The sequence below is a fragment of the Mastigoproctus giganteus genome, chromosome 7, assembly GCF_048544385.1.
Source record: "Mastigoproctus giganteus isolate SK-2022 chromosome 7, ASM4854438v1, whole genome shotgun sequence".
Lineage (NCBI taxonomy): Eukaryota > Metazoa > Arthropoda > Arachnida > Uropygi > Thelyphonidae > Mastigoproctus > Mastigoproctus giganteus.
The window spans coordinates 289,253-316,809 of record NC_143581.1 but is presented as its reverse complement, the minus strand read 5'-3'; the positions used below and the strand labels follow the sequence as shown (position 1 = coordinate 316,809).

General features: G+C 36.2%; 1 protein-coding gene across 1 annotated transcript in view; it reads left to right on the top strand.

The window, feature by feature from the left end:
• Positions 1-27,557, top strand: part of Rab2 (RAS oncogene family member Rab2) — a 232,443-nt gene that overhangs the window by 60,889 nt on the left and 143,997 nt on the right. The window contains exon 2 of the mRNA XM_090377489.1: positions 2,749-2,820. Coding sequence (XP_090233615.1) covers positions 2,749-2,820 — 72 coding nt within the window. The remainder of the gene's footprint in view (positions 1-2,748; positions 2,821-27,557) is intronic.

Sequence of the window (27,557 nt, the reverse complement as noted above, 5' to 3'; positions counted from 1 at the left end):
AGAAAGAATACTTGATGAGAATCAACCGAAAGAGCAAGCTGGCTTTAGGACAGGATTCTCAACTATGGATCACCTTCACGTAATATCACAGCTAATGGAGAAAGCAAATGAATATAAAACACCATTATGCCTGGCATTTGTGGATTATGAAAAGGCATTTGACTCTATACAGCATAAGGCAATGTTTCGGGCACTGGAAAGACAAGGCATAGATACTCCATATATTATGATTTTGAAGAAAATATATGAGAGTGCTACATCCTTTATTAGACTAGACAAAGACAGTAGCAAATTTAAAATCGAGAAAGGAGTTCGACAAGGAGACACAATATCTCCGAAGCTGTTTACTGCTGCCCTTGAGGAAGCTTCCAGAAGATTAGACTGGTCGCAGAAAGGAGTCAATGTGAACGGAGAGTACCTAAACCATTTACGATTTGCAGATGACATTGTGGTCATAAGCCACGATCCCAAAGAATTAGAGGAAAATCTTAATCAGTTATGCACAGTTAGTAAGGATTTTGGACTAAAGATGAATATGGCTAAAACAAAAGTAATGATGAACAAGTATGCCACGGAAAGGGAAATAATGATTGAAGGAGCAGTAATTGAAAAGGTGGAGTCATATACTTATCTGGGACAAGTTATTAGCTGGAATAATGATAAATGGCTGGAAGTCAAGAGAAGAATAAATTTTGGATGGATAGCATTCAGGAAATATAGTCACATACTGAAGAGCAATATCCCAGTTTGTCTGAAACGTAAAATAATGAATCAATGTATACTCCCCACCATGACTTATGGAAGTGAAACTTGGGCACTCACCAAAAGAATGGAAGAGAAGCTAAGAACTACACAGCGAAGAATGGAACGAATTATATTGGGAATCAGACTGTTAGATAAGAAGAGAAACACATGGATTAGGCAGCAAACTCAAGTAAAGGACATTCTTATCAAAACTAAAGAACTAAAATGGTCTTGGGCAGGACACATAGCTCGAAGACATGATGACAGATGGACTAAGAAAATAACAGAATGGTACCCAAGAGGAGCTAGAAGAAAACCTGGAAGACAAAGGCGGAGATGGATAGATGAAATTCATGAGTTTTTGAGTAGTAAATGGATGGCCAGTGCTCAAAACAGAAAGAACTGGAAAGTTGCTGGAGAGGCCTTCATCCTGCAGTGGATTGAAAATGGCTGATGATGATGATGATGATGCAGGCAGAGGTGAAAGTGTGCGCCTCCGTAGCCAGGTGGGCAGGAGCTGCAGTGCGTAGCACATGCTTCTTGATTAGACCGAGGTTCGAGCCCATGCCCACCAAATACAGAGGAGGCGGAAAGGTCAGGGAATGACCACCTCATATCCCTGGAGCAATATGGCCTTAGTTGCTAATGCTCCTAAAAAAAAAAAAAAAAAAAAAAAAAACCAGGTGAAAGTGATTTCTTGCACTGCTTCTATTCGAAAAGCAAGGTGCTGGGGATTTCAACTGCTGGAGTCATCATGGAACAAGTAAATACATGTGCTTAGGGTAACTAAGAGTAAGAACAGGTGCATGTATACTTGTATGTACACCAGTGTTAGGATAAATTTGTAAATAAATTTGTTTAACCCAGAGATAACATTAAATTTTTATATATATTCAGGGTACAAAAGTCAACTTGTATGGGACATTCTCATTGAATCCTCATTTATGCACATTCAACTCATTCATAACAGTATCCTGAATAAGACAATCACACACACTTTATGTTGTTGTTGTTATTTGGTTTTTAGGAGCATTAGCAACTAAGGCCATATTGCTCCGGGGTTATGCAGTAGTCACTCCCTGACCTTTCTGTATCCTCCGTATTTGGTGGTGATGGGCTCGAACCCCGGTGTAATCAAGAAGCGTGTGCTACGCACTGCTGCTCCTGCCCACCTGACTATGGAGGCGCCTCACATTTTATGACCCCCCCCACTACAGTTAAGTGGTAATTGTACAGTGAGACATGAAATTCTCTTAACAATGCAGATAGCCTGCTAGGACAGCTCATGAGGATTTTTTCAATGTTATACAGGAATTTTGCCTTCAGAGATAAAGAAGTGATTAAGTGATTATATGGCATTGATTAGGACATATCTTGAGTACTGTATACAGGTCTGGAAGACTCATTTAAGTAAAGACATGGAACTGTTGGATGGAGTAGATAATTGCAATGAATTTAGGGAGGATGCCCTTACCAAGAAAGGCTTCAGTTCTGCAAATGGTTGCATCTGATTAGGCATTTGTGAGAAGTTCTGATTGAGATGTTTAAGGGTTTGAGTGAATTTGGGTAGGCTAAAGCAGATGTTATCGCTCCTCCTGCAAAGATAACACACAAGGGAACATAACTTGGGGAAGGATTGCCCCAGACTAGATGCATGGAAATTTGACTTTCAGCCAGCAGATAGTTCATTGTTTGATTTCATCTGTGTTATGGAAGTGGGAAGTTTGAATAAATTTAAGGAAGAATTAGCAAATTATTGAAGGGATGGACATGTGATGTGTTTTTTTTTTTGCTGATTCACTGTAATCTTTGCTTCCTTGCATCTTTGCTATTGCTAATACTAAGTTGAAGTGTGCACTGCACACCTTCCAGTTTAATAAAAAAAAAAAAAAAATGGTTTTTAATATATTATTGATAAGTTTAATAGGAAGACAATTTTTGCTATAATGCATATACCCATAAGTTATCTTATAATTTTGTAAAACAATTTTGCTTATTTTGTAGGTGTTGGAAAATCATGCCTGTTACTTCAGTTTACTGATAAGCGATTCCAGCCAGTTCATGATTTAACTATAGGTAAGTTTTCAGTATAATTATTTTTATCTGCATTAAAATAATATTCTTTATCTCAGCAATGCTGAAAATAATGGCATATAACAATTGTAATTTGAGGGTTGTGTAAAAAAAACCTTGTTTGATGCATACATAATAAACAAGTTTTATTTGAATGGGTTACATGGAAGAAACATTGAATATGAGCTTAAACCAACACATCGCCATTGCTAGTTTGTATCAAAATGTTTTATTCCATTTGCCTTGTTTTATGATTCAATGATTTTGTATGGCATTTCAAATGGGTGTAATGTGTAATGATTCAGTGCAGAATGTGTCAAAATTTCTGCTCAAAAACTGCCTTACAAGAAAAAATAGTACTCATTGAGCATTCTGTCTTCAGGAGCAAAAATATAATCCCACATTTTTGTCATAAAAGATATGTAACCATTTTCTTTGACTACCATGGTCTTTTGCTATCAGCATTCAAGTTTTACTCACCCCATAAATTTAAACATTACTTTTATCTGAGTTATGCCAGTGTGAATTTTAATATATGCACAGCTTGGTGTGTAGTATCATCTGTATCATGAAATATTTTTTTTAATTTGAAGGATATGCCATAGGAAATGTGTGTGTGCACCCACCCACCTATAATTTTCCCTTAGAGGTTTTGGTTTCAATTTCTCTTTTTCTGTGACACTATGTTGGAAGTGAACTATTCAGGAAATAATATAAAAATATTGCTGTCAGTAATATTATTTGTTCTAATTATCTGATATGCTTGTTGTTATTTGGTTTTTAGGAGCATTAGCAACTAAGGCCATATTGCTCCGGGATATGCGGTGGTCATTCCCTGACCTTTCCGCCGCATCCTCTGTATTTGGTGGTGACGGGCTCGAACCCCGGTCTAATCAAGAAGCGTGTGCTACGCACTGCTGCTGCTTCCCACCTGGCTATGGAGGCGCCTTTATCTGATATAGTGGCCAAATAATGTCAGCTGCAATCCCAGAATGACATACCAGTTGAGTGGTACCACATTCAAGTTGATGAAGAATGAAAGAAAGAGACAGGTGTAGTTGTACAGCCTGACATGAAGTTATCTGAGCAGTACAAACAGGCTGCTAGGACAGCTCATAGGATTTTGTCAATGATATACAGAAACTTGACCAGCTGGGACAAGGAGTAGTAAGGTTTAACCTGAGTATTGCATATAGGTTTGGAAGCCTCATTTTAAGAAGGATGTGGATCTGTTGGAATAGGTGTGGAGGAGAAGAACCATATTGGTCAAGGACACAAAAGGGTCTGTTACCTCTTACCAAGAAAGACTTAGTTCTGCAAATTGCAGTGCTTGGAAAGTATGCTCCTGGGGACGCCTGTTTAAAGTGTTTAAGGCTTTAAATGGATTGAGTGAACTAAATTCTAATGGTATCCTTACTCTTTCTCAGACAGCATACATAAGGGGAAAACTGAAATTGAAAAAGGATGGCTGCAGAATAAATGTACAAAAAATTGCTTTCAGCCACGGAGTACTTGATTGTTGAAACAAACTTCCATCTAGTGTTGTGGAAGTAGATTAGTTTGAATAAATTTAAAGAAGAATATTATTAGAGGGAATGGACAGATGAGATGGATATATATATATATATATATATATATATAGTATTAAAATTATTAGTTCTATAAGCAAACTAAGCAGATGAGAAAAAATGTGGTCAGGTGTCCCCTGATGAAATGCTTGGCTGTGTATCAATTTTTCTTTTTAACTGTCTTCAGATTTTGCATATTTGCCATACCTATATTCGACCTTCTTTCTAAAATTGCCGACCCATATCTGAATACAGTTATACCCCTTTGTAATTTTTGTATATCCCATTGTAATTTATTTTATTTATTTTCTTTTTCCACAGTCCCATTTCTTCCTATTGGCTTGTTAATTTTGCCATTAATAATCTTAATTCATAATTGTACTAGGATTTTAAAATTCTTTCACCTATTTCATTACTACTTCATTTCTTTTTTTTTTTTTCTGCCATCCTTTACACCCTTTTAGTTCATGCACTATGTGTATACTTGTCATATCCATCTTTGCAGACCCTGTATTAATGTTTCTTACTACACATCTATATATATATAAATATATAATTTTTAACCGCTAATTTCGTTGTTATCACTGTGATGGATAAACTTTCATGTTAATATGGCATTAATGCTATTGCTGGTTTAACAATTATACATTATATGCACATTAATAGTATTGTGCATAAATTTTATTTGATTTATGGTTATTTAGAGTGGGAGGCATTTCAGTCATTAAAGCCTGACTCTGCCTAGAAATTGATGTGCTAGCAGTGGTCGGTTAGCCTATTGTTACATGTTAAATTTAAATTGCTAAAATAAATATTACAAGACAGTAATGGGTTAGTGGAAATTTATTAGATAAAGTTAGGAGAAATTAAAAGATAATTTAAGGAAAAAGATTAAGGAAAAATTAGGGAACAAAATTACATTCTCTCTCTGCTACTTCCTCAGATAGCCAATATTAAAAGAATTTCTCATGCACACCCATTTCTGTAGTCCCAATAACAGTTTTACTAGATCTTTATCATATTAAGTTTTTAGTTTCAGGTATACGGGATTATAAGTATATTTTTAATTTCTGAAATCCAAATTATTTGTTATTAACAGTAAACTGGAATTGAGACCCAAAGCCCAACAGGTATGCATCAATATAAAATATGATATGCATTTACCTGTAACCGTTGTGGATGTGGTTGGTACAAAAAGCCTTAAGGCAGCTCGAAATTCCGATTTTATAGATGGTTGTGCATGCCCTCTGGTCTAATTTAGCATGCTTGTCAGTAAACATGATTATAATTTAATTAATTAACCAATCTATTTATTGTTTTCTGGTATTAAGAATTATGTATTAAGTTTTGCTGGTATTAAGAATAAGAATATTAAGAATTAAGAATTACATATGTAAAGATGCTAAGATTTGGGGTAATTCGTTATAAAGAAATTTTCAACCATGAAAAATACTGTAAATTCAGAAATATAGTAAAAGATGGGAAATAAATCAGAAAGAAGTTGGGAATGATACATTTTTTAACATTTTAAAACAATATATTAATACATACATATTAAGAAATGACTATGTACATGATGCGCAAAATATATTAGTACACTTAAGAATCGTGTAGTAAAATATTTGGTTATTTTTTGTTGTACACTGGACTCTGCTGTACACGGTTCATAAAAATGTTCAAATTTGTTTAAACTTTAACCACTGAGATATATTTTATGTTAAATTTCTTCCCATTGAAGGCCTCGATGCAAAGTTTCAAATGCTGCCAAGGTTTCTTGTTTGAAATGTTTAATATTGCCCTTATTTTCATCCAACTCATCGTCGATTTTGTCACTAGTTCTTTAAATACGCTCCAAAATGTTGGAGTCACTGGGATGTTCAACTACTATGACATCATTATCAATTCCTAAAAGTTTGTCAAGAACAATTTCACCACCGATCAAACCTTGCTTGGAACTCTTTTCAAATTGCTCAATATCTTCTAGTAGTTCATCCCTCATCTCTGTTAATTAGCATTTTAGCAAAACTTGCTTTTGCAAAACAGTTCTTAATTGTTGTTTCTGTCACAGCTTGACTCCACACTTTCATCAACTCGGATATGCACATCCACAAATCTATAAGTTGGTTTGTTTCTATTCTCAGTATAATTTTTTTCAGTATGCGCCTTCCGTAGTGCATTTTCAAATTCTTGATAATGCCTTGGTCAATTGGCTGCAGTCATGGCTGGATTTAAACTTGTCGTGGCCCTAAGTTGTAACATGTATGAGGCCCTTCTCCCTTACTGTTCACCTGTGACAATATTAAAAAAGGATTTTTTAAGATGAAGCGAGGCCCCTTGGAACGTGAAGCCCTAAGCTGTAGCTTGTTTAGCTTATATGTAAATCTGGCACTGGCTGCAGTTAAGACAAATTATTCAGTAGGAAGAAAACAGGCTTCACACTTGTAAGTTTCGAAATTACTGAGTGAAGGTGGGCAGAGCAGTTGTCGACAATCAACACGATTTTTCTGTTTTCTTTGGTCATCTTTCTATTGAAATTTAAAATCTACTGCTCAAAAATTTCGCTTGCCATTCAAGATTTTTTGTTGTAGTTCAACTCTAATGACTTTACTCATCTGAAACATAGGGGTTATTTACTTTTGACTATTACCAAAAGCTTCAGTTTTTCATTACCAGCCATATTTGCAACTAAGAGTGTAATTCTCTAGAACCTTACAATTTTTACCCTCTACACACTTCTTACTTTTAAAAGTCAGTGTCTTGTTCAGCAAGCATTTAAAAAATAGACCTGTTTCATCAACATTGAATGTCTTTGGACTTGTAATCCTCTATAATTTTTTTCAAAACTGTTTCTTTCCAATGAGTATGGTTTTCTTCAATTGCAACTCCACTTTCATCAGAAATAGAGGCTACTAGAGATGGTCGTGTTCCAAGCCGCTAAGTGGATTTTTCTTATTTATTGATTTAAAATTATTGTTTTTCTAAAACTTTTGATTTAAATTTAGTAGTATAACATTATTTTGTGATTTTCTGATTAACTTGGTGTAATTATTCTTTACTCGGCCTTGTAATTGCATAAAAGTATCGGTAAAGGTTTCCACGTGTTTCAACTCCGGTACCGTTCGTAATTTTCCCGCCATTGTGATACGATAGTTGTATGCCGTACTAGATAGCGTTAGTTGAACTTCGTTAGGAGTTAAATTGTACGTTTAAATAAATACATATAACGACTTAGATTACAAACGTAATATAATTAATTATATTTAACATAATTAATAACATAACATAATTAATTAATAAATTAATAGAATCATGACTCAGACCAGAGCAGCAAAGCAAAAGGCTCAAGCTAATGGAAGTGCTGTGGCTCAGAGCAGAACTGAGGGGGGTAGTTGTCCTCTGACTCACAGCCTTATAAAATGCACTGTTTGCTTGATGTTTGCAGAGCAATCGGGTACGGGACATGATACTGCCAAGGGGGATGTCTTTGTGTGTGCGCGATGCAAGGAGTGTATCGATATCAGGCAACAACTCGGCGTTCTTGTGGGCCTATATGAGCTTGAAGGACAGGGAGGATGCCCTCGAAGAAACTAAATTGAGGGGCCCATCAAGCTCTCAGCTGCCCACATCAACGCCAGAGCTTGCACTTGGGCATCGCGTGACACAGAGACAACCCCCAAGGCAGAATGCGCTGGTCCCGAAGGAACTAGTAGTTGTTGGTGACTCTATTGTCAGGGAAACGGGGAACATGCTTTGTAAAAAAGATAGGTGGAACAGGACCAGGGTATGTCTGCCAGGGGCAAAGGTTGATGACGTTGTAGAGCGAATATCATCTTTTAAGGGCACAAAAGGTTATATAGTTGTACACATTGGCACTAACGATATTAAGAGTAGGAGACCGGCAGAATTACTTAACAAGTACAGGTCACTGTTGAACAAAAGCTGAGAATTAGGGTTGAATTTGAAAGTGTCTGCAATTCTGCCCACACACGATAGGAGGGAGTATATGATGAGAGCCTTGTCGATCAACTTGGCCCTGGAAAGTTTGTGCAAGGCTCAAGGGGTAGAATTTTTTTCAGCCTGGACTGTACTTGTTAACAGGAGAGATTGCTTCTACAGGGATGGGATACACTTAAATAGAAAGGGTGCAAGAATATTTGCTGATGCTATCGAGGCAGTGTTAGGTGGGTCGGAAAACTGCTAGCTTGGGGGGAGACAAAGACCAATAGATTGGCAGAGGTGAAAGAGATTCTTGCACTGCTTCTATTAGAATGAGCAGAAGCCTGAAAAACAAGGTGCATGGTATTTCAGAGACTGCTGGGAGCCATTGCGGTACAAGTAAACACATGGGTTGTGTTAGGGTAGCTAAGAATAGAAACAGGTGCAGGTATACTTGCGTGTACACCAATGCTAGGAGTTTAGTAAATAAATTTGATGAATTTGAGGTATTGCTCAAAACATCAAAGGCAGATATTGTTGGGATATCAGAGACGTGGTGTCACACAGATATAAGGGATGCAGAAATGCAATTTGGGGAGTACAACGTCTACAGAAAGGATAGACAGGATAGGAAGGGGGGAGGGGTTATGCTATTAGTTAAGAAACACATAAAAACCAAGGAAGTGAAGCCAGTCGACATCGCTGGACAGTGCAGTGTTGAGTCAGTTTGGTGTGACATAAGCATTGGGAGATCAAAATTGAGAGTAGGAGTGTGCTATAGGCCTAATGACTCTGATGAGTATAATAAGGAACTGTACAGGGAAATAGAGTGGGCCAGTAAATCAGAGAGTCTTATAATGGGAGATTTTAATTTCCCAGATATTGACTGGAATTTGGGGGCTGGTTACTCACACACTAGCAGGGCTTTTGTGGATTTATTGGATGATTGTTTTCTACATCAGCATGTTCGGGAGGCAACTAGAGGGAGTAATACTCTTGATTTGATTATCAGCAGTGATTCTTCATGCATTAAGAATCTGCAGATAAATGAACCACTAGGTGGCAGTGATCACAGTGTGCTGAAGTGGGATTTACTGAAAGAGGTAACTACCATTAGGGGTAAAGGGAAGGGTTATTGCTTCCGTAAAGGCGACTACGATGGACTGAGACAGTATTTAAATTCTATACAGTGGGACCAACTGATGATGTTACCAACAGCAAATTCAAAATGGGAAGCATTCAAAGAACTTATCTTGGAAGCTACTAGGCTTTACATACCAACTAAGAAATATTGTTCAAGGTTTAGGCCAAAATGGATGTCAGATGAACTAATGAGGCATATGGCAGAGAAGAAAAATGCATGGGATACTTACAAATTAACACATGACACAGAAGCCTATGATAGATACAAGTTGATATGCAACCAAGTTACAAAGGAGGTTAGGCAGGCGAAGGCAGATTACGAGAAATCCTTGGGAAGGGATGCAAAGAAAAACAGCAAAGAGTTCTTTACTTATGTAAACTCTAGAAGGAAGGGGATGAATCAGATTGGTCCACTTGATATTGATGGGTCAACTGTTGATGATCCTGCTCAGGTAGCTAACAAACTAAATGAATATTTTGCATCGACATTCACACATGAGGAGTTATTCAGCAAGGGGAATGCCAGAGGTGTATTCAACTCTAGCAGTAAGCTACAGAATCTTGAAATAACTGGGAGTAAAGTGGAGGAGAAACTGTTGAAGATAAACACAAGAAAGGCACCCGGGGTGGATGGGATCTATCCAGTTATATTAAAGGAGGCAGCAAAGAAAGTAAGCAAACCCTTAGCCATAATTATGAGAGCTTCCTTGGACTCAGGGGAGGTACCCATAGACTGGAAATGTGCGAATGTGACCCCAATTCACAAAGGAGGATCAAAGGCTGACACAAGTAATTATAGACCTGTGAGCTTAACTTCTGTTCCAGGAAAATTAATGGAGGCACTGGTTAAAGAAGCACTGCAGGATCATTTAGACAAGACTTCAGTTATAGCTCAGACACAGCATGGTTTTGTTAAGGGGAAGTCTTGCCTGACAAACTTGATTGAATACTATGATGCAGTCACAAAAGAACTGGATGCAGGGAATAACTTTGATATTATATACTTGGATCTTAGAAAGGCTTTTGATACTGTTGCACATGGAAGACTGCTACACAAATTGGAGCAGTGTGACATTGGAGGCAAATTGCTGCTATGGATAAAGGGGTGGTTGAGGGGGAGAAGACAGAAAGTGGTAATCAATGGACACTGCTCATCGTGGACTAATGTTATTAGTGGAGTCCCTCAGGGCTCAGTGTTGGGTCCATTATTGTTTTCTGTATTTATAAATGATATTGATGATGGTATATCAAGCTTAATGTCCAAGTTTGCAGATGATACAAAGGTTGGCAGGGTTGTCAAGGACACTACTGACACTATGCTGCTGCAACAGGATCTGGAAAGGTTGAGCAGATGGGCTGAGAGGTGGCAAATGAAGTTTAACATTGACAAATGTAAAGTACTACACATGGGAAAAAGCAACCCCAGAGCAACGTATCAACTCTGTGGTACTACACTGACAGTGGTAGAGAATGAAAGGGACTTGGGGGTGATTGTGCAGGCAGATATGAAGTTCTCTGAGCAGTGCAGACGGGCTGCAAGAGTAGCTCATGGAGTATTGTCAATGATATACAGGAATTTTTCCAGCAGGGATAAGGAGGTGATTATTCCATTGTATAAGGCAATGGTCAGGCCACACCTAGAGTACTGTATACAGGTCTGGAGGCCTCATTTCAAAAAGGATGTAGAGCTGCTGGAACGAGTACAGAGAAGGGCAACAAGATTAGTGAATGGAACAAAGGGGTGCTCTTACGAAGAAAGGCTTAAGTTTTGCAAATTACAGTGTCTGGAGACTAGGCACCAGCGAGGTGATCTGATAGAGGTGTATAAAGCCTTGAATGGTTTAAGCATGCTCAATGCTGATGGGATTCTTCCTCTAGCTCACTGCACTGCTCAGAAAAATCACCTGAGAGGGCATAAATTCAAATTGAGGAAAGACAGATGTAGGATAGACGTGCGGAAATTTGCCTTTAGCCAGCGGGTGGTTGGTTGGTGGAACAGACTGGTTGATAGCCTAAATAAGTTTAAGGCTCAGCTGGACAGGTATTTTGAACAAACAGAGGGGTGAAGTGGAAGTGGGTTTTTTTTTTTTTTTTTGGCTGATGCTGCATAAGCTTGCTTTCTTGCATCAATTGCCTCTACTAATGCTAATGCTAAATAACTTTTTCAAGTAAGCCATGACACTAAATTTGTCTAGCCAACCAGAACTGGTTTAAAATGTTTTATGCTTCAGAAAAGATGTGTACTCCATAGCCTTTTCTTTTATTAATAGCCCTGATATCGGCATGTTTTGGTCACGAATCAACTTTACCCACTTAAAAACTGCTTCATCTACATCTTCCTAAAGGCGCAATTTCGCACGCTTCTGACTGGGTTCCGTTTTCTCAAACAGTTAGAAAATCGAAACGCAGTATTTCAGAATGGTTGACACACTACTGGCACTGGCAGGGATACCAAATTTTAAAACGTTTTCTTTTTTCAACGCTCTGATCTACACTATTAAGCACTTCCACTTTTTCACACTACGCTCAAGGATTTCCTCTTAGACATTGTAAGGTTAATTGCACAGCAGTTAAAACAAAGCTGAAATTAGGGACCACTTGTAGCTATCATGTAAACAGAGACAGGTGAAATTTAGTGAAACTGTGTATGATTAATTTCTTCGAAACAACAGATGAATTTCCGAGATAAAGAAAAATCACTCTATCCTAATTCTCTAATAGGATTCTTACGGTAGAAAATAGGTTGACCAGAGCCAAAGCCCACATGCCATAATTTTTGCCAATGGCTGTGGACAGCTGACCAGCAGGACTTCTTGGTATAGCAGTGTATAAGTTGTATAGGTTTTACTTCTTTTTAGCCATTGCTCACCCTCTGCAGTGCAAAGGCTTCCAAAAAGAGAACCTTCCATCTTTTTCTATCTTGCACTGTGGTTGGGCAGTTTCCTCCTGCAGGGTTTTACAGGCACCATGAAATTGTAAAATGTTTTAGTTCTTAATTTGTGGAATTAACACCTTCAGGGATTAATTGCTAATCCTTTTAACTCTTAATTTTTATTTTCTACAGCATCCGCTCTATTGCCTAAAGGCCAGAGGTGCGAACAGTGCGTACCCAGGTCTCTCGAAATCAGTTCGTTATACGGAAATTTTCTTTGTTATACAGAAACTACTTTCAATGTAATGACCAAGGGGAAATCAAAAAGTTCGCTACATAGAAAATTTTGCTATATGGAAGTTCGTTAAAGAGAGGTCCGACTATATATATATATAGTTATTATAGTAAAAGCAGCTTATAATTTACTATAATAACTAGATTACAGACTAATGTAATGTACAATCTACTATTGATGGCATTAATCTGACCTGGTTAATAACTTTTATTTTCATCGCTATTGTTTATATATATACATACATACACATACACACACATATATATATATATATATATATATTTTTTTTTTTTTTTGGCTGATTACAAATGTTGATTTCAAAAAACAAAATAGTGCTCCCAGTGAGATAAAGACACCATAGCTGGATCACTGATTTATGATTTTGTTTTTAAGATGATATTGACAAAGGAATATAGGAAATGATCTCAAGATTGAGAGTGTAGTTAATGATCTTACTAAGTGCACCCTTAGGATGACTTGAATGGCTTCAAAAATGGTAAAATTGAATGTTGCAAAATGCATGGTCTTACATTCCCAAAATAACTTATGTTTGGAGGGTTTGATTAAAAATGGTAGAGGAAGAAAAGGATTTGGGGAGAGTGTGTAGATACAATACAGCAAGTGAAATTGTCATGGACCTTGCTCCCTTTTAACAGAGAGCAAGGTAAGTCCATTGTGTCCCATTAATTTCTCAAACATTTGCTTGTAGAGAGAGAGAGAGATCATAATTCCACTGTATAAGACAATTGTGATACTGCACTTGGAAAAGGAGAACTTTTAGTGGTTATGAAACTGGGGGCTATAATTCAAATTGTGAAGTATAGACTGGGAAGTTTTCTTTTATCCAGTGAGTAGTAAAAATTATTGGAATAATTTACATTCATGGGTAGTTAAGGCTGAGAACTTTGGTATTTGTAAGGTTAGCTGGACTGGTACTTGAAATGAAGAATGAAACTTTTTTTTTTTTTTTCCCTGCTGGCATAGGTAGAGCCTGAGGCTTTTTTTTTTTTTTTTTGGTGCTGTATGGCTACTAGTGTTGGAATCTGTAGAAACAGCTTGAGACATCCTTGCACTGTATAGCTGATACTTGTATTCGAATCTGTAGAAATAGCTTGAGAGGCTTCCTTGCACCATATGGCTAATACTAATATTGGAACCCGAATTAGTTTGGTACCATGTGTGGGTTGAAGGTTCAGATTAAAAATGATTTATTTGTTGTTTCCTGAAAATTGCAATTTACAGATTGTAATTTTCAGAGTTCATTTTAATTGAATTACCTTTATAATAAGAAAGCTTGTGTTTCCCGGTTAGTGCCACTACCCAGGGGCTCACATCTGGTGAGTATGGGCTTGGCACACCCAGGGTCCTGAGCTGGATGTAATTATTCTTCTCTTTCTTGGTGATTCCTTTCTACTTCTCTCTCTCTCTCTCTCTCTCTCTCTCTCTCGGGGTGGTTGAGAAATTGTTTTTTGGCTGGTGCAGCATAAGCCTCGAGCTTCCTTGCACCTTGCACCATATGGCTAATAATAATAACTTTAAAACCGTGTAATCTAGAGACTTGGAAGATTTGTGTGCATACTAAGGAAACCATATGGTGTTATTTTTCATTCGAGTACTTTTTTTTTCTTGAGTTTATAAAATTTCTAATTATACCACGCAATACTGATTTTTACTTTAATTTTCTTTTAGGTGAGTGTTTTATTTGTATGCACTGCTTGTGATGCCCTGTTTTGTGGCCAATTATTTTTCCAAATAGGATGACAACATTGTATTACACCTTACCTATTTGCATTTATTTCACAGTGCCAGTCATGGCCCAGTACCTTGTATAAAGTCTGGATACTATATGAAATGATTTCATTGGTGTCAATCCACGTGACCATGACTTCAGTAAGGCGAACAATACTTATAGCAATTGTTCCTTTGGCTTATGTAGAGTTGCAATTTTCAAGATTTGCTGGCCCAAATTTAAGAATGAAATACTGTGTTTACTAAATTTATTGAACTCCACTTAGTTACAAGTATACCAGGCAGATGCTGTGTTCCTTGATGTAAAGGAAATATCCAATTGGATCAAGGTTAGTGGGCATTTCTTTCCAAAATCCAACAAGGAAATTAGAAAGTGGTCATCTATGATGAAAAGATAATTTTAATCCAACTTCAAACTTCATGTTCCCAAGTAAGTTTTCCAGATTGAATTATTATTGGTGTTACCTCTTATCTGAATTGATGTAGTTAACCCTTCTGAGGTCACGGTCCCATTAAGAAAGTCATGATATATCTGTCAGATGTGTTTGAAATTTTTTTATTAGCTTTTGCATTTTTCAAGTAATTTCGCACTGAATTTAAACTTTTAATTATATTTTACTATTCTGATTTTAACCTTAATTTATTAATGTACATATTTTTAGAAATTGAATAAAAAAAACTTAAGTAATTTCAGTTTATTTCAAATCTGAGAATATGTTTAAACAAAAGAGAAATTAAGTTATAATATAAAAAAAAGAGAAGAAATTCTAGTTTAAAAACAAAATGCAGATAATATAGTAAAAACATTTGCACTAATCATTTGTAAGTGTTTTGCAGCCTTTGAAAGAAGTTACTATGTATCACTAACTGCATGTTCTAAGCAAAAGAAAAATCATTGCAATACTCACAGAAAAACAATGTTTTTTTTTTTTAAGGGTAACATGTCAAATAGCATTTTCTCTTTTTTTTCTAGTGGATGTTTTGGGATCATTGGTTTCTGCAGTGTTTTCATGTGAAACAAGTCGAAACTCCTGCAATTTCAAATGAAACCACTTGTGGGTCTCAGTATTATGATCTGATCTTCCTCTTATCTCCTCAGACACAAGACTGGTGACTAGGTTTCCCAAAATCTCCCTCCTGCTCATTTCCTATTCAGATAATTTGTGCATTTTCCCTATTTACATTGAGTGCAGTATTAAAAACAACCATAGACAAATGTCTCATGTTTCTTGCTACATTATATGTAGTAGTTATTTTATCAACAACATCCACACCCAATTTAGTGCTATTGTTGTGTAAAAGATTTCAGATTTTCCTGAATTTGGGACAATGGCTTTATTGAAATGCATACTTAAAATCAGTATAACATTTTTCCAATTTCTTGGAATATGTGATGCTATTTTGCAATCAATGTAAAACCCAAACAAGTTCGACTTCTTTTGTCTGTTTTTGGTGGCAAAAACTCATGTGAAAGCTATAGCTTATTTTTATACCAACATATGACAGCTGTTGTCTCTTCAAATCGTTTACTAGTTGAATATCAGAAAAACAATCATCAGCAGTGATATTATGCCCAATCTTAAAGAGGTTCTGCAAGCCTCTTCACAACATTTACCAACGGTGCCTCCGTAGCCAGGTGGGCAGGAGCAGCAGTGCGTAGCACACGCTTCTTGATTAGACCGGGGTTCAAGCCCGTGACCACCAAATATGGAGGATGCGGAAAGGTCAGGGAATGACCACCGCATATCCCCGGAGCAATATGGCCTTAGTTGCTAATGCTCCTAAAAACCAAATAACAACATTTACCAATTCGTTGCAAAAGTAGTACAGACAACCTTTGGACTGTTTCCCTGCATAATTTCAAGGTTTGATGTGTATAAAACTTTAGCATCAATCATACAAAAAAATGTTTATGCCATATAGGCTCTACAGGAATGTATTGCCTAAATTCACAATTTCCCCTGAATGAAAATGAAGCATTACACATATCGTCACATTTAACCCCAAGGAATAACAAGCTTTGCAGTTTTTGGCAAATTTTGTAATAACTTATTGCACAGCTTTCAACTTGTTGAGCTTGTTATCTCCACAGGTCTGCTTGTCATTGAATCATATGCAGTTATGAAGGAATTTGAACCTCGCAGAAACATCGTCAATCTGAACAATCTACACCCAATCCATTTGTAGCCCATAGGTCCTTTTAATTTTCATGGTTACTGTTATGTATTCTGGCCAAATAAAGTAGGCCTAAAAACACTCTCTCTGGTGAGTATGCCATGTATGGATTTTGTGTATTTATTAGTGTATACTAATACCAAATTCAATATTTCATCATCAATAAAACATCTCCATGCATCACACCCTGTTTTTGCTTGCCTGCCTTCTTTTCTCACTAATGTCAATTGGAACAATATATTTTGTGGTTGTCTTCTTACTGTCTTACAGATGAATATTCTCACTTTTTTTTTTTTTTTTTTTTGTCTTTTTCAAAAAAATTTATCTTCATCAGCTGTTTCTTTGCTATCTTCGGTGCTACAAGCATCTTGTTCCATTTCAAGTTGTTGGAATGTGTTACAACAAAAAGTCTCCTTACCTTACATCACTTTCATCATCAAAATCATATACTCATTCATTGTCATTTTCAGAATCATCTGCTTCTAAAAAAAGTCTTCATACTTCTGCGACATCATCAAGATTGGATAAATTATAAAACCTTTCACTGTTATGTGATCCAAACTCATATTTACAGAAACAAAAAAATAATCACATGCATCACAGTATCTGATATAAAAGTGGAGTTCTGATGAATGTCAAACAAAAACTAATACTGGTAGAGCTGTTGTAACAACACTGTTTGTGGCAATTGTCGAGTGGGATATATTTGAAGCTATGTGCAGGATGAAGGTCATACTTGTGTACACATTGGAATTACGAAAGAAAATATTGATCATGTATCTTACAGATATACCGTAACCTCCAAAGGGTTAATTGCTGCACAGGTTATTCCAATTTTATGAATGTTGAATTGCAGTTTTTTTTTTTTCCTATTTGTAAAAGAATAAGAGAATTTACCTCAATATGATACTTAGAACACTTCTGTATGATACTCTCCAGAAATTAAAACAAATAAAACATTAACACAAAATGATTACAGTAAAAAAATAAATTGAAAACAATTAAAAAATCGATTATTAAAATAAATATTAAATAAAAAATATTATGTAAATTTAAAAATGTAAATTTAAAAAAAAAATGATTTTCCTTCCTAACTTCTTTTGGAAGTTAGGAAGAAAAATCATTTTTTAAAATTTACATTAAACTTTTTAAAATTAATTTTTAATTATTTCTTAATTGTTTTCAATTTATATTTTTACTGTAATCATTTTGCGTTAATGTTTTATTTGTTTTAATTTCTGGAGAGAATCATATGAAAGTGTTCTACGTACCATATTGAGGTGAACTTCTCGTGTTATTTTACAATTATTGAAATCAATGTAAAACATATTGAGCATCATAGCTCTGATTGATACTATCAATTTTTTTTTTTTTTTTTTTTCATATTTTTAAAAATAGCTGTAGAGTAGTTCCCAATTTGGGATGGGGGGAAATGACAAACTGTTGTTACAGAATGTGGAAATGATAAGAAAAGAAAGACATGCTGTGTAATGAATGAGGTTGTTGTTATAATAATACATTGACAAAATGCTATATTATAGTTTAAAACAATTGGTAGATCAGTGCTTGGCTTCCTTCTGTAGTGTAAGTATTAGTATTAGTAATGGCCGCATGGTGCAAGAAAGCCTATGGCTTATGCTGCACCAGCCAAAAAAAAAAAAAAAAAAATCCGAACAAAAACAATGATAAAAACAAACAAAAAAAAAAAATAATAATAATTAATAAAAAAAAGGAAATTAAACCTATCATCCTATGCACTTCCCTTACCGGAAAGTACTATCCAGATGACCTTTGAATTTCCCCAAACTGTCGGCCTCTACCACCCATGAAGGCAACTTATTCCAGTAATTTATAACTCGCTGGCTAAAATAAAACTTCCTGCAGTCCAATCTAAACATTTCCCCCCCGTAACTTGAATTTATGTCCCCTAGTTCTAGCATCATTTATAATCTTGAAAATTTCATCGTCATTCATTTTACTGATGCCTCTTAGAGCCTTAAACACCTCAATCAAATCTCCTCTAAGGTGTCTAGTTTCCAGACTCTGCAACCCACATATTCGAAGTCTTTCTTCAAAAGGACGCCCTTCTGCCGATCTCACCAGGCGAGTTACCCGTCCTTGCACCCTTTCAAGAAGCTCGATGTCTTTCTTTAGGTGCGGTCTCCATACTTGAACACAGTATTCCAAGTGTGGTCTAACATAAACCTTATATAATGGGATTATCATGTCCCTATCTCTACTTGCAAAAGTTCGATAGATCATCGATAGGACACCATGGGCCTTCCTTGCAACCTGTTTACAATGCTCAGAGAATTTCATGTCTGACCGTATTGTAACACCCAAGTCCCTTTCCTCTATTACTGGGTTTAGTTGAACTCCACCAAGTGAATAAGTTTTTTGGGATTACTGTTTCTCAGGTGTAATACCTTACATTTTGTTGGATTAAAGCACAGCTGCCATTTTTCTGACCATTCCTGAAGTCTGTCTAGGTCTCTCTGAAGAAGCTCAGCTTGACAGTGATCATTAACTATTCTACCAATTTTAACATCATCTGCAAATTTAGACATCACGCCCTCTATCCCTTCATCAATGTCGTTTATGAAAATTAAAAACAACAGTGGTCCTAATACTGATCCTTGGGGAACCCCACTTCTTACATCAACCCAATCTGAGGAATAGCCATTTATCACAACCCTCTGCCTCCTGCCCTGAAGCCATCCTTCTATCCATCTCAGGATTTTCCCTGTATGGAGTGGGTAGGCCTAGTAAAATGACCTTGAACCCCCTATTGAAGCAGCACATTTTTTAGTACATTAAATTTCATTCTGCTAAAACATTTCTACCTTTCTAATATTTATAATTAAATATTAAAAAATTAACTGGAAAAGTTTTATATACACTATATGACCGAAAATAATTGGATCTTCCCTCCTCAGTAAGAATTCATAATTCTCATTTAAAATATTAATAATCTTTTAATTTTGTTGTAGGAAACAATTGTGAATGGGGGGGGGTTAATGTATTACTTGAGTCAATATGAGAAAGATGACAATTGTACTGTGGAGAAATTCAATAAATTTCTTGCAGGTGATGTCAAAGATTTCTGCAGCAGCATGTTCGAGAGGTAACATGCTGCTGCAGAAATCTGGTTATCAGCAGTGATCATTTGTGTATTAAGAATTTGCAGATAAAGGAACCACTAGGTGACAGTGATCACAGTGTACTGATGTGGGATTTACTTAAAGATATAATTACCATCAGGGGTAAAGGAAAGGGTTTTTGCTTCCGTAAAAGTGAGTACAGTGGTCTCAGACAGTTTTTAAATTCTGTACAGTGGGATCAACTGATGATGTTACCAACAGTAAATTCTTAGTGGGAAGCATTCAAGGAATTAATCGTGGATGCTACTAAAAGTTTCATACCTATTAAGAAATATTCTTCAAGATTTAGGCCTAAATGGTTATCAAATGAACTAATGAGACTCGTGACAGAGAAGAAAAATGCATGGGATGCATATAAATTATCAAGCGACTCAGAAGCCTATGGCAGATATAAGCTAGTCTGTAATCAGGTCACAAAGGAGGTTAGGCAGGCGAAGGCAGATTATGAGAAATCTTTGGCAAAAGATGCTAAGAAAAACAGCAAGGATTTCTTTACTTATATGAACTCTAAAAGGAAGGGAATGAATCTGATTGGTCCACTTGATATCGATGGTTTGACCGTTGATGATCCTGCTCAGATAGCAAACAAACTGAATGAGTATTTTGCATCTACATTCACACATGAAGAGTTATTAAGGTTTGAAAATGGCAGAAGGTTATCATATTGTAGCAGGGTGCTTAATGATTTTTTAATAACAGAGAGCAAAGTGGAGGAGAAATTGTTGAAGTTAAACATAAGAAAGGCACCTGGGGTGGATGGGATCTATCCAGTTATTTTAAAGGAGACGGCAAAGCAACTAAGCAAACCCTTAGCCATAATTATGAGAGCATCCTTGGACTCAGGGAAGGTTCCCATGGACTGGACATGTGCAAATGTATCCCCAATTCACAAAGGAGGATCGAAGGGTGACACGAGTAATTACAGACCAGTTAGTTTAACTTCTGTTCCGGGTAAAATAATGGAGTCACTGGTTAAAGATGCACTGCAGGATCATCTAGATGAGCCTCCAGCAATAATTCAGACACAGCATGGTTTGTTAAGGGAAAGTCTTGTCTGACAAATTTGATAGGATATTATGATGTGGTTACAAAGGAACTGGATGCAAAAAATAATTTTGATATCATATATTTTGATTTCAGGAAAGCTTTTGACACTGTTGCTCATGGAAGACTATTGTACAAATTGGAGCAGAATGGTATTAAGGGTAAGTTGCTACAATGGATAAAAGGATGATTGAGTGGGAGAAGACAGAGGGTAGTAATCACTGGGTGCTGCTCTTCGTGGACTAATGTTATTAGTGGAGTCCCACAGGGTTCGGTGTTGAGTCCTCTGTTGTTTTGTATATTTATCAATGATATTGATGAAGGTATATCAGGCTTAGCATCGAAGTTTGCAGATGGTACAAAGGTTGGCAGGTTTGTTAATGACAGTAATGGCAGTGTGCTACTGCAACAGGATCTAGGTAATTTGGGCAGATGGGCTAAGAAGTGGCAACTGAAGTTTAACCTTGACAAATGCAAAGTACTGCATATGGGTAGAAGTAACCCCAGAGAAATGTACCAACTGTGTGGTACTACACTTAAGGTGGTAGAAAATGAAAAAGACCTGGGAGTAATTGTGCAGTCAGATATGAAGTTTTCTGAGCAATGCAAACAGGCTGCCAGGCCAGGTCATGGGGTTTTGTCAGTGATAGATAGGAATTTTGCTATTAGGGAAAAGGACGTGATTGTCTCTCTGTATTAGGCAATGGTCAGGCCACGCCTCGAGTACTTCGTACAGGTCTGGAGGCCTCATTTTAGGAAGGATGTAGATTTGCTTGAGCATGTACAGAGAGGGGAACAAGATTGGTGAGGGGAATGAAGGGATCCTCTTACCAAGAGAGGCTTAAATTCTGCAAATTGCAGTGTCTGGAGACTAGGCACCTGTTCGGTGATCTGATTGAGGAGTATAAGGCCTTGAATGGGTTGAGCACGCTGAATTCTGATGGGATCCTTCCACTTGTTCAGATTACAAACCTAAGGGGACATAAATTCAAATTAAGAAAAGACAGATGTAGAATAGATGTGTGGAAATTTGCCTTTAGGCCAGCAAGTGGTTACTTGCTGGAACAAACTTCCATCCGTCGTTGTGGAAGTTGATAGTTTAAATAAATTTAAGGAGAAACTGGACAGGCATTTGGAGGGAATGGTGTGATTTTTTTTTTTTTTTTTTTTTTTTTTTTCGGCTGCTGCTGCATGAGCTCATACACTTGCTTTCTTGCATCACATGCCACTACTACTATTACTAAATTTAGTTTTGCTGCTGTTACTACTTGTCATACAGTTTAGTGTATGCAGGCTGTACATTAAAGTGTCTTGTTTATTATGTATAATAATACTTGTAATCCATGAAAAAGGTGTGACATTTCTTGCTTTCTGTATTACCGCTTTCAATAAACTTTATAACTCAGCACTTGCATGAGTCGGTGACTAGGTTGACACCAATTGAAAATGGCATAAGATAAATTTTACTTGAATTTTTAATATGCGTGGAACACTTTTTTTTAAAGCTTCTTATTTTTTTTTTTCTGTGATCCAACATAAAATGCCCAGTATTTGCATACAAACATAAAAATATGTTTGATTACATAATTTCTGGAATATAAATCTCTTGTTTTCACACAGAATTAAGTCACCATGTATGGAAAAGATAACTATAAAAGTAAATAAATAAATAAAGCATAATAATAATAATAAAAAGGATTTTCAGGACTTTAGAACAGTCCATTCAATTCATTTTTTTTTTTTTTTTTTTACAAAACCCAAAACACGAGAGTTATTAGAACCAATAATACTTGATACCATGCATGGGTTGGAGATTGGAAAGATGAAAGAAGTTGTTGACATTAGACTTGAACTTCTGTCGCTATTTTCAGGAAATACGTATGAAGGAAGGTTGTTCCAGAAAATGGTAGTTGAATGAATAACAAGGAAGATGGTTCTGTGAGTTTGAAGTTTGACAGTAAATGGATGTTGTCTGGTGGTGGCATGTGTTCAGACTGTTTTGAAAGAGAGAATGGGAATTATAGAAGCCAATTCAGAAAAACAATGACCATGAAAGCATCTGTAGACAAGCATGCAGCAGCAGAAACAGAATATCTGTGAAACAGAGAGTGGAGAGACTCTGTTAGAGATGAGTCATTAATTAACCTAACTGCCCTCTTCTGAATGGAATTTAGAAGCCCGAGAGATGTTTTGGGGGCACCGCCCCAGATGTGGGGACAGTTTTCTGTGGTAGGGCGGATTTGAGATTTGTACAGAGTGAACAGCTATTTGAAAGAAATAATGCCAAAAGAGAAAACCAAGTTTTTCAAGGAGGTATGTCATAAAATTTTTATATCTTTTATTTAACTTGTCTCAAAAGTAGTATTGAAAATGAGAGAAAAGTTTTTGAAGTTGCTTCCATTGTTACTCTTCCATAAATGGCGACTTAAGTTATGCACAAAAATGGAATTAATGAATTCTGTACAAACATTTGTAATCAAATATACTTTTTTTTATAGCCTTTCTTATACACTGGGTATCGATATATATATTTTTTCCTTCTCTCTCTCTCTCAGCATTTCCAAACTAACTGTTCATGTAGACGTGTATAATGCCTTATGTACAGCTGCTCCAGAACATTAGTTCAACTCTGCCCTGGTATGTTGTAATGAATATAGAACTCTGTAAAAGGCCAGCAATGTGTGTAATGTTATCTTTGTACAGTGTGTATGTTGTTTCTGGTGATTGGCAAAGTGGCCAGAAACAGCTGGCCATTCTGCTACTAGGAAAACAATCGCCTACGAAGCCTGCCCAGTGTCTGTCTGCACCACAAGGAGGTGGGTGACAAATAAGCGTGGATTGCAGTGGACTGCAGGCACTACAATCATTGTTTGCCCTAAAGAGCAAAATCGTGCACCAACTGGTTAGTAGTGCTATACAATGGGTGCCAACAAAAATCCTATATGCATAGTTGCCCAAACTAAGGGTAGTACCAGAAAAAAAAAAAAAAGAAGTAAAATAAAAAATTATATTAATAATAAAAAAAGTAAAATAAATAAAAGTGAAAAAAATAGTACAAGTTAAGATAAATATATGCATATGTACACAATCTGGAAATATTCATAACAAATTTACATTTCTCTGACATCTTTCACAATAGATTCATATAGTATTGTATGAATTAGTATATTCGTGTACATTACAGTTAGTGAGTCAGAGTCAATAACAAAATGTTTAAAAGTTGTAGGTTTCGAGTAAAAATAGTTCAAAAGTTGGAAGTCCAAAAAACTTAGATTGACTTATGCAATTTCTACAAATTTATTTCTACAAGTTTCAGGTCAGAGAAATAGATGACTTTCATATTAAAATAAGCTTAAAGCAAGTAATTCTTAACTAGGAAGTGTACTTTAGGCTGGTTCAAGTAGCCAGGAAAGTATATGAATAGTCATATGATAAAAATTCATCACAAAGAGGCATGATTATTGTTGATTTAATAATAGCTCATTAAATTAAAAGCAATATATACTCAAAAGTTTAATTATCATAATTGCTAATTAAATTGTGAGCAATAACTAATCTTTTCCTGTGTTCTAACACTGCTTAGCATAATTTTGAAGAGCCTAATAGTTGATGGCACATTCTATAAAAATTTAGCTCACCTTTCCCAAATAACTGGATAATTCCTGTTATCTGGGAAAGTTGAGTTGTAAAATTGTCTTAAAATTTACAAGAATATAATGTGTTGCCAGCCTACTAATTGACCAGACAGACCCAAATCAAAGGATGACAAATTGAAATAAGCTGACTTAAAGGACCTTTGTCCTGTTAAAATATAATTTGTGTATGAACTAGTTGTAAACCATTTTATTTTATAGTGTTCTTATTTACAAATATAATTGAAGGTTCAAATTTCTTGTTAACTGCAACTTTAGCAGAGGCGTGCCACCTTTCCTGCCATCTAGCTATCAGGATCTCGAGACAACTTAGTTTTTCCTTTTTAATAGTGGTATTAATATTTATTCTGTCAAAATTAATCCTTAGACCTTTTTTGATGCAATAAGACAGACCAGAGTAGACATGTTGCAGATCTAGGCATAAGAAGCCAGATAATACCGGAAGGGCTGGGGTTGAGACAGTACGACACCCCAAGAGAACTAAAAGGAAACCGTGTTGAATGGAGTTTAATTTAGACTGAACTTTAAGGAGCCTGGCACAAAAGAACCATGCTCCCGAAGCATAGGTTGCTACAGGAATTATAACTGCTATGTAGGAATGCACAGGTGTTTGATGTTTTAGATCCCAGGATATATATGAGTGATGTGAATGATTTGTAAGGAGAATTTTTTTTTTTTTTAACTTTTTCTACTAGGTGAGATAGATGAGATGAAAAAGCCTGTTGTCAATAAGAATGTCAAGATATTTTAAAGAGGTAATAAAGAGAATAGATCTCATTAATTTTAACAAGTGGTGGATGAGTTTGAGACAAAGTTCCTTTTGAGACTGCCATTTGGCTCTTAGATGTTGAGATAAAGTTCATTTATGTAATTGTTGTCTGGTCTGGAGTTACTGTAAAAAAAAAAAAAAAATCCTTGAGTAACCATTTATTTAAGACTAGATTCCAAATCAAGGGTCTAAGCATTAGACCCTTGAGGATATCCATGGAAAACTTGTTTTTTGATAGCCTGAAAATTAGATGCAATAATTATAAGGCAAACTGAAAAGTAGTGGTGAATGTCATCAAATAGATTGTAAGGACAATTTAGTGACCTTAAAACATCAAGGGCACTTTCCCACCAGAGGGAATCAAAAGTGCCCTTAAAGTCAACAAACACAGCTATTACATAATTAGTAGAAGCATTTTGTATAAGATGGAAAAGATAAACGAGAGCATCTTCTGCACTCTAACCCTGTCAAAATCCAAATTGATTTGATGCATAGACATTGCTTTCTAAAAGTAAGTCAGTTATTCTAAAGCAGGGGTTCTCAATGGGGGTGCTATTTCCCCCAAGGGGGCAAAAATTGGTTTTTGGGGGGCGAAAAAATCATGTGAACGGCCACAAACCATTGTAAAATGGTTTGTGGCCGTTACAAACCATTACGGCCACAAACAGTACGGCCACAAACCATTTTACAATGTTTGTGGCTGTACAGAGTTCAATCCTAACTGATGACATCTTATTCCTTAATATTTAATTTAATAAATAAATAAATATTCATTTATTGCAAATACAGCAAGCCCATCACAGCACATGGCTAGGGGCAGGTAAAAATACAAAGGAAATGACATAAAATAATCAAGTATATGTACATAGCAGATTTTATATAGATATTAACAATGGTTAGGAATTTTAGTTGTGAATTTAAAAAAAAATTGCAGAACAGGACATTTGGCTTTCAGTTGCAATTACTGGGTTGGATTATTTTTCTTCATTTCATCGGAGATCTGACTCCTGTAGGCTTCAGAGTTGATTAACCTGTTGCAACCAATGTTGTGATGATTTATGAGGTGAAGGGATGCATTGCGGAACATTCTGTCCATTTGTTTGATCCTGGAGAGGTTGGATTTGAATTGCTGGTTTCTTGAATTTTCCCTGTTGGGGGCAGCTATTATATTGGCTAAGTTTCGTGAATCGCATGCAGAGGTGATTAACTTTGCAAGAAGCATGACTCCAGACTCGTTGATCATCTGTTGCAGAGGCTTTGTTTTTAGGTTTTTATAAAGCTGTTGCCTGGATATTGTATGGGGGAAACGAAGCTTACTATTGAGCCATCTAAGAACCCAATATTCTAGGGCAAGGAATTTCTTGATGGTTACTTGAGGAGCACCAGACCAGATTTCGGAAGCATAGGACAGAAGGGAAAGATGCATCTTTGAACGTGCTTAATGACTGCTTTTCTGTCTTGAATCGCTGCTGTTTCTTGTTTAATTAACCATTTTGCTTTTTGAATTTTTTGAGCAACATATAAATAGTGGGCATTAAAGGAGAGATTTTTATCAAAAACAACTCCAAGGTCTTTGTGAGCATAAACATTTGGGATTGGGACATCTGCAATTTTTATTTCTATGTGGTTGGGTTGTTTCTGAAGGGAATAAGTAATTTGAGCAGATTTGCTTGCATTTATATTCAGATTGAGATCTTTCAGGTACTTAATGATTTCACAAATCTGTGAATTCGCATCATTGATAACTTTGCGAATATCATCACTGGCTTTGGGGTTTATAAATAACTTTAAATCATCGGCATATGCCAGTAGATTTGGATTTTCTTGTAGAAGTGGTTGAAGAGACGCTGAAAATATAGTACTGGAGAGAACGGCTCCTTGGGGAATGCCTGTTGAGGTTGTGACGAGAATATTGTCATTAGTAGTGAGGAAGAGGAGAAGTCTGTGATTTAGGCTGTATTGAAGATAGGAAATAATCATTGTCAACGAGAAAATTATTTTTCAGTATTTGAAAAGCTTTTTTGAGATCTATGTTGTCGAAAGCACCTTTGATATCAAAATAAAATACATTGCATTGTGCCTTATCCTGAAATGCAGTGTGGATGCGTACAATGGTGTCAATGAGGCGTGTTGTTGTGGAACGCCCTCTAGGACCAAAATGCATATTGACAGGTGCATTAGCGAAGATTGCATGTTGAAGATATGGGAGCATGATTTATTCAATAATTTTAGTAATTTTTGACGAAACAGCAATTGGTCGATGGCCGGGATGGTTATTTCTGCAAGCCTTTTTAGAAGAAGAAAACCTCTCATTGGGTTTTCTTTTCCCCTGAGACAACTGATTTTTAACATATAGGTATACAGTAAACCCCCGC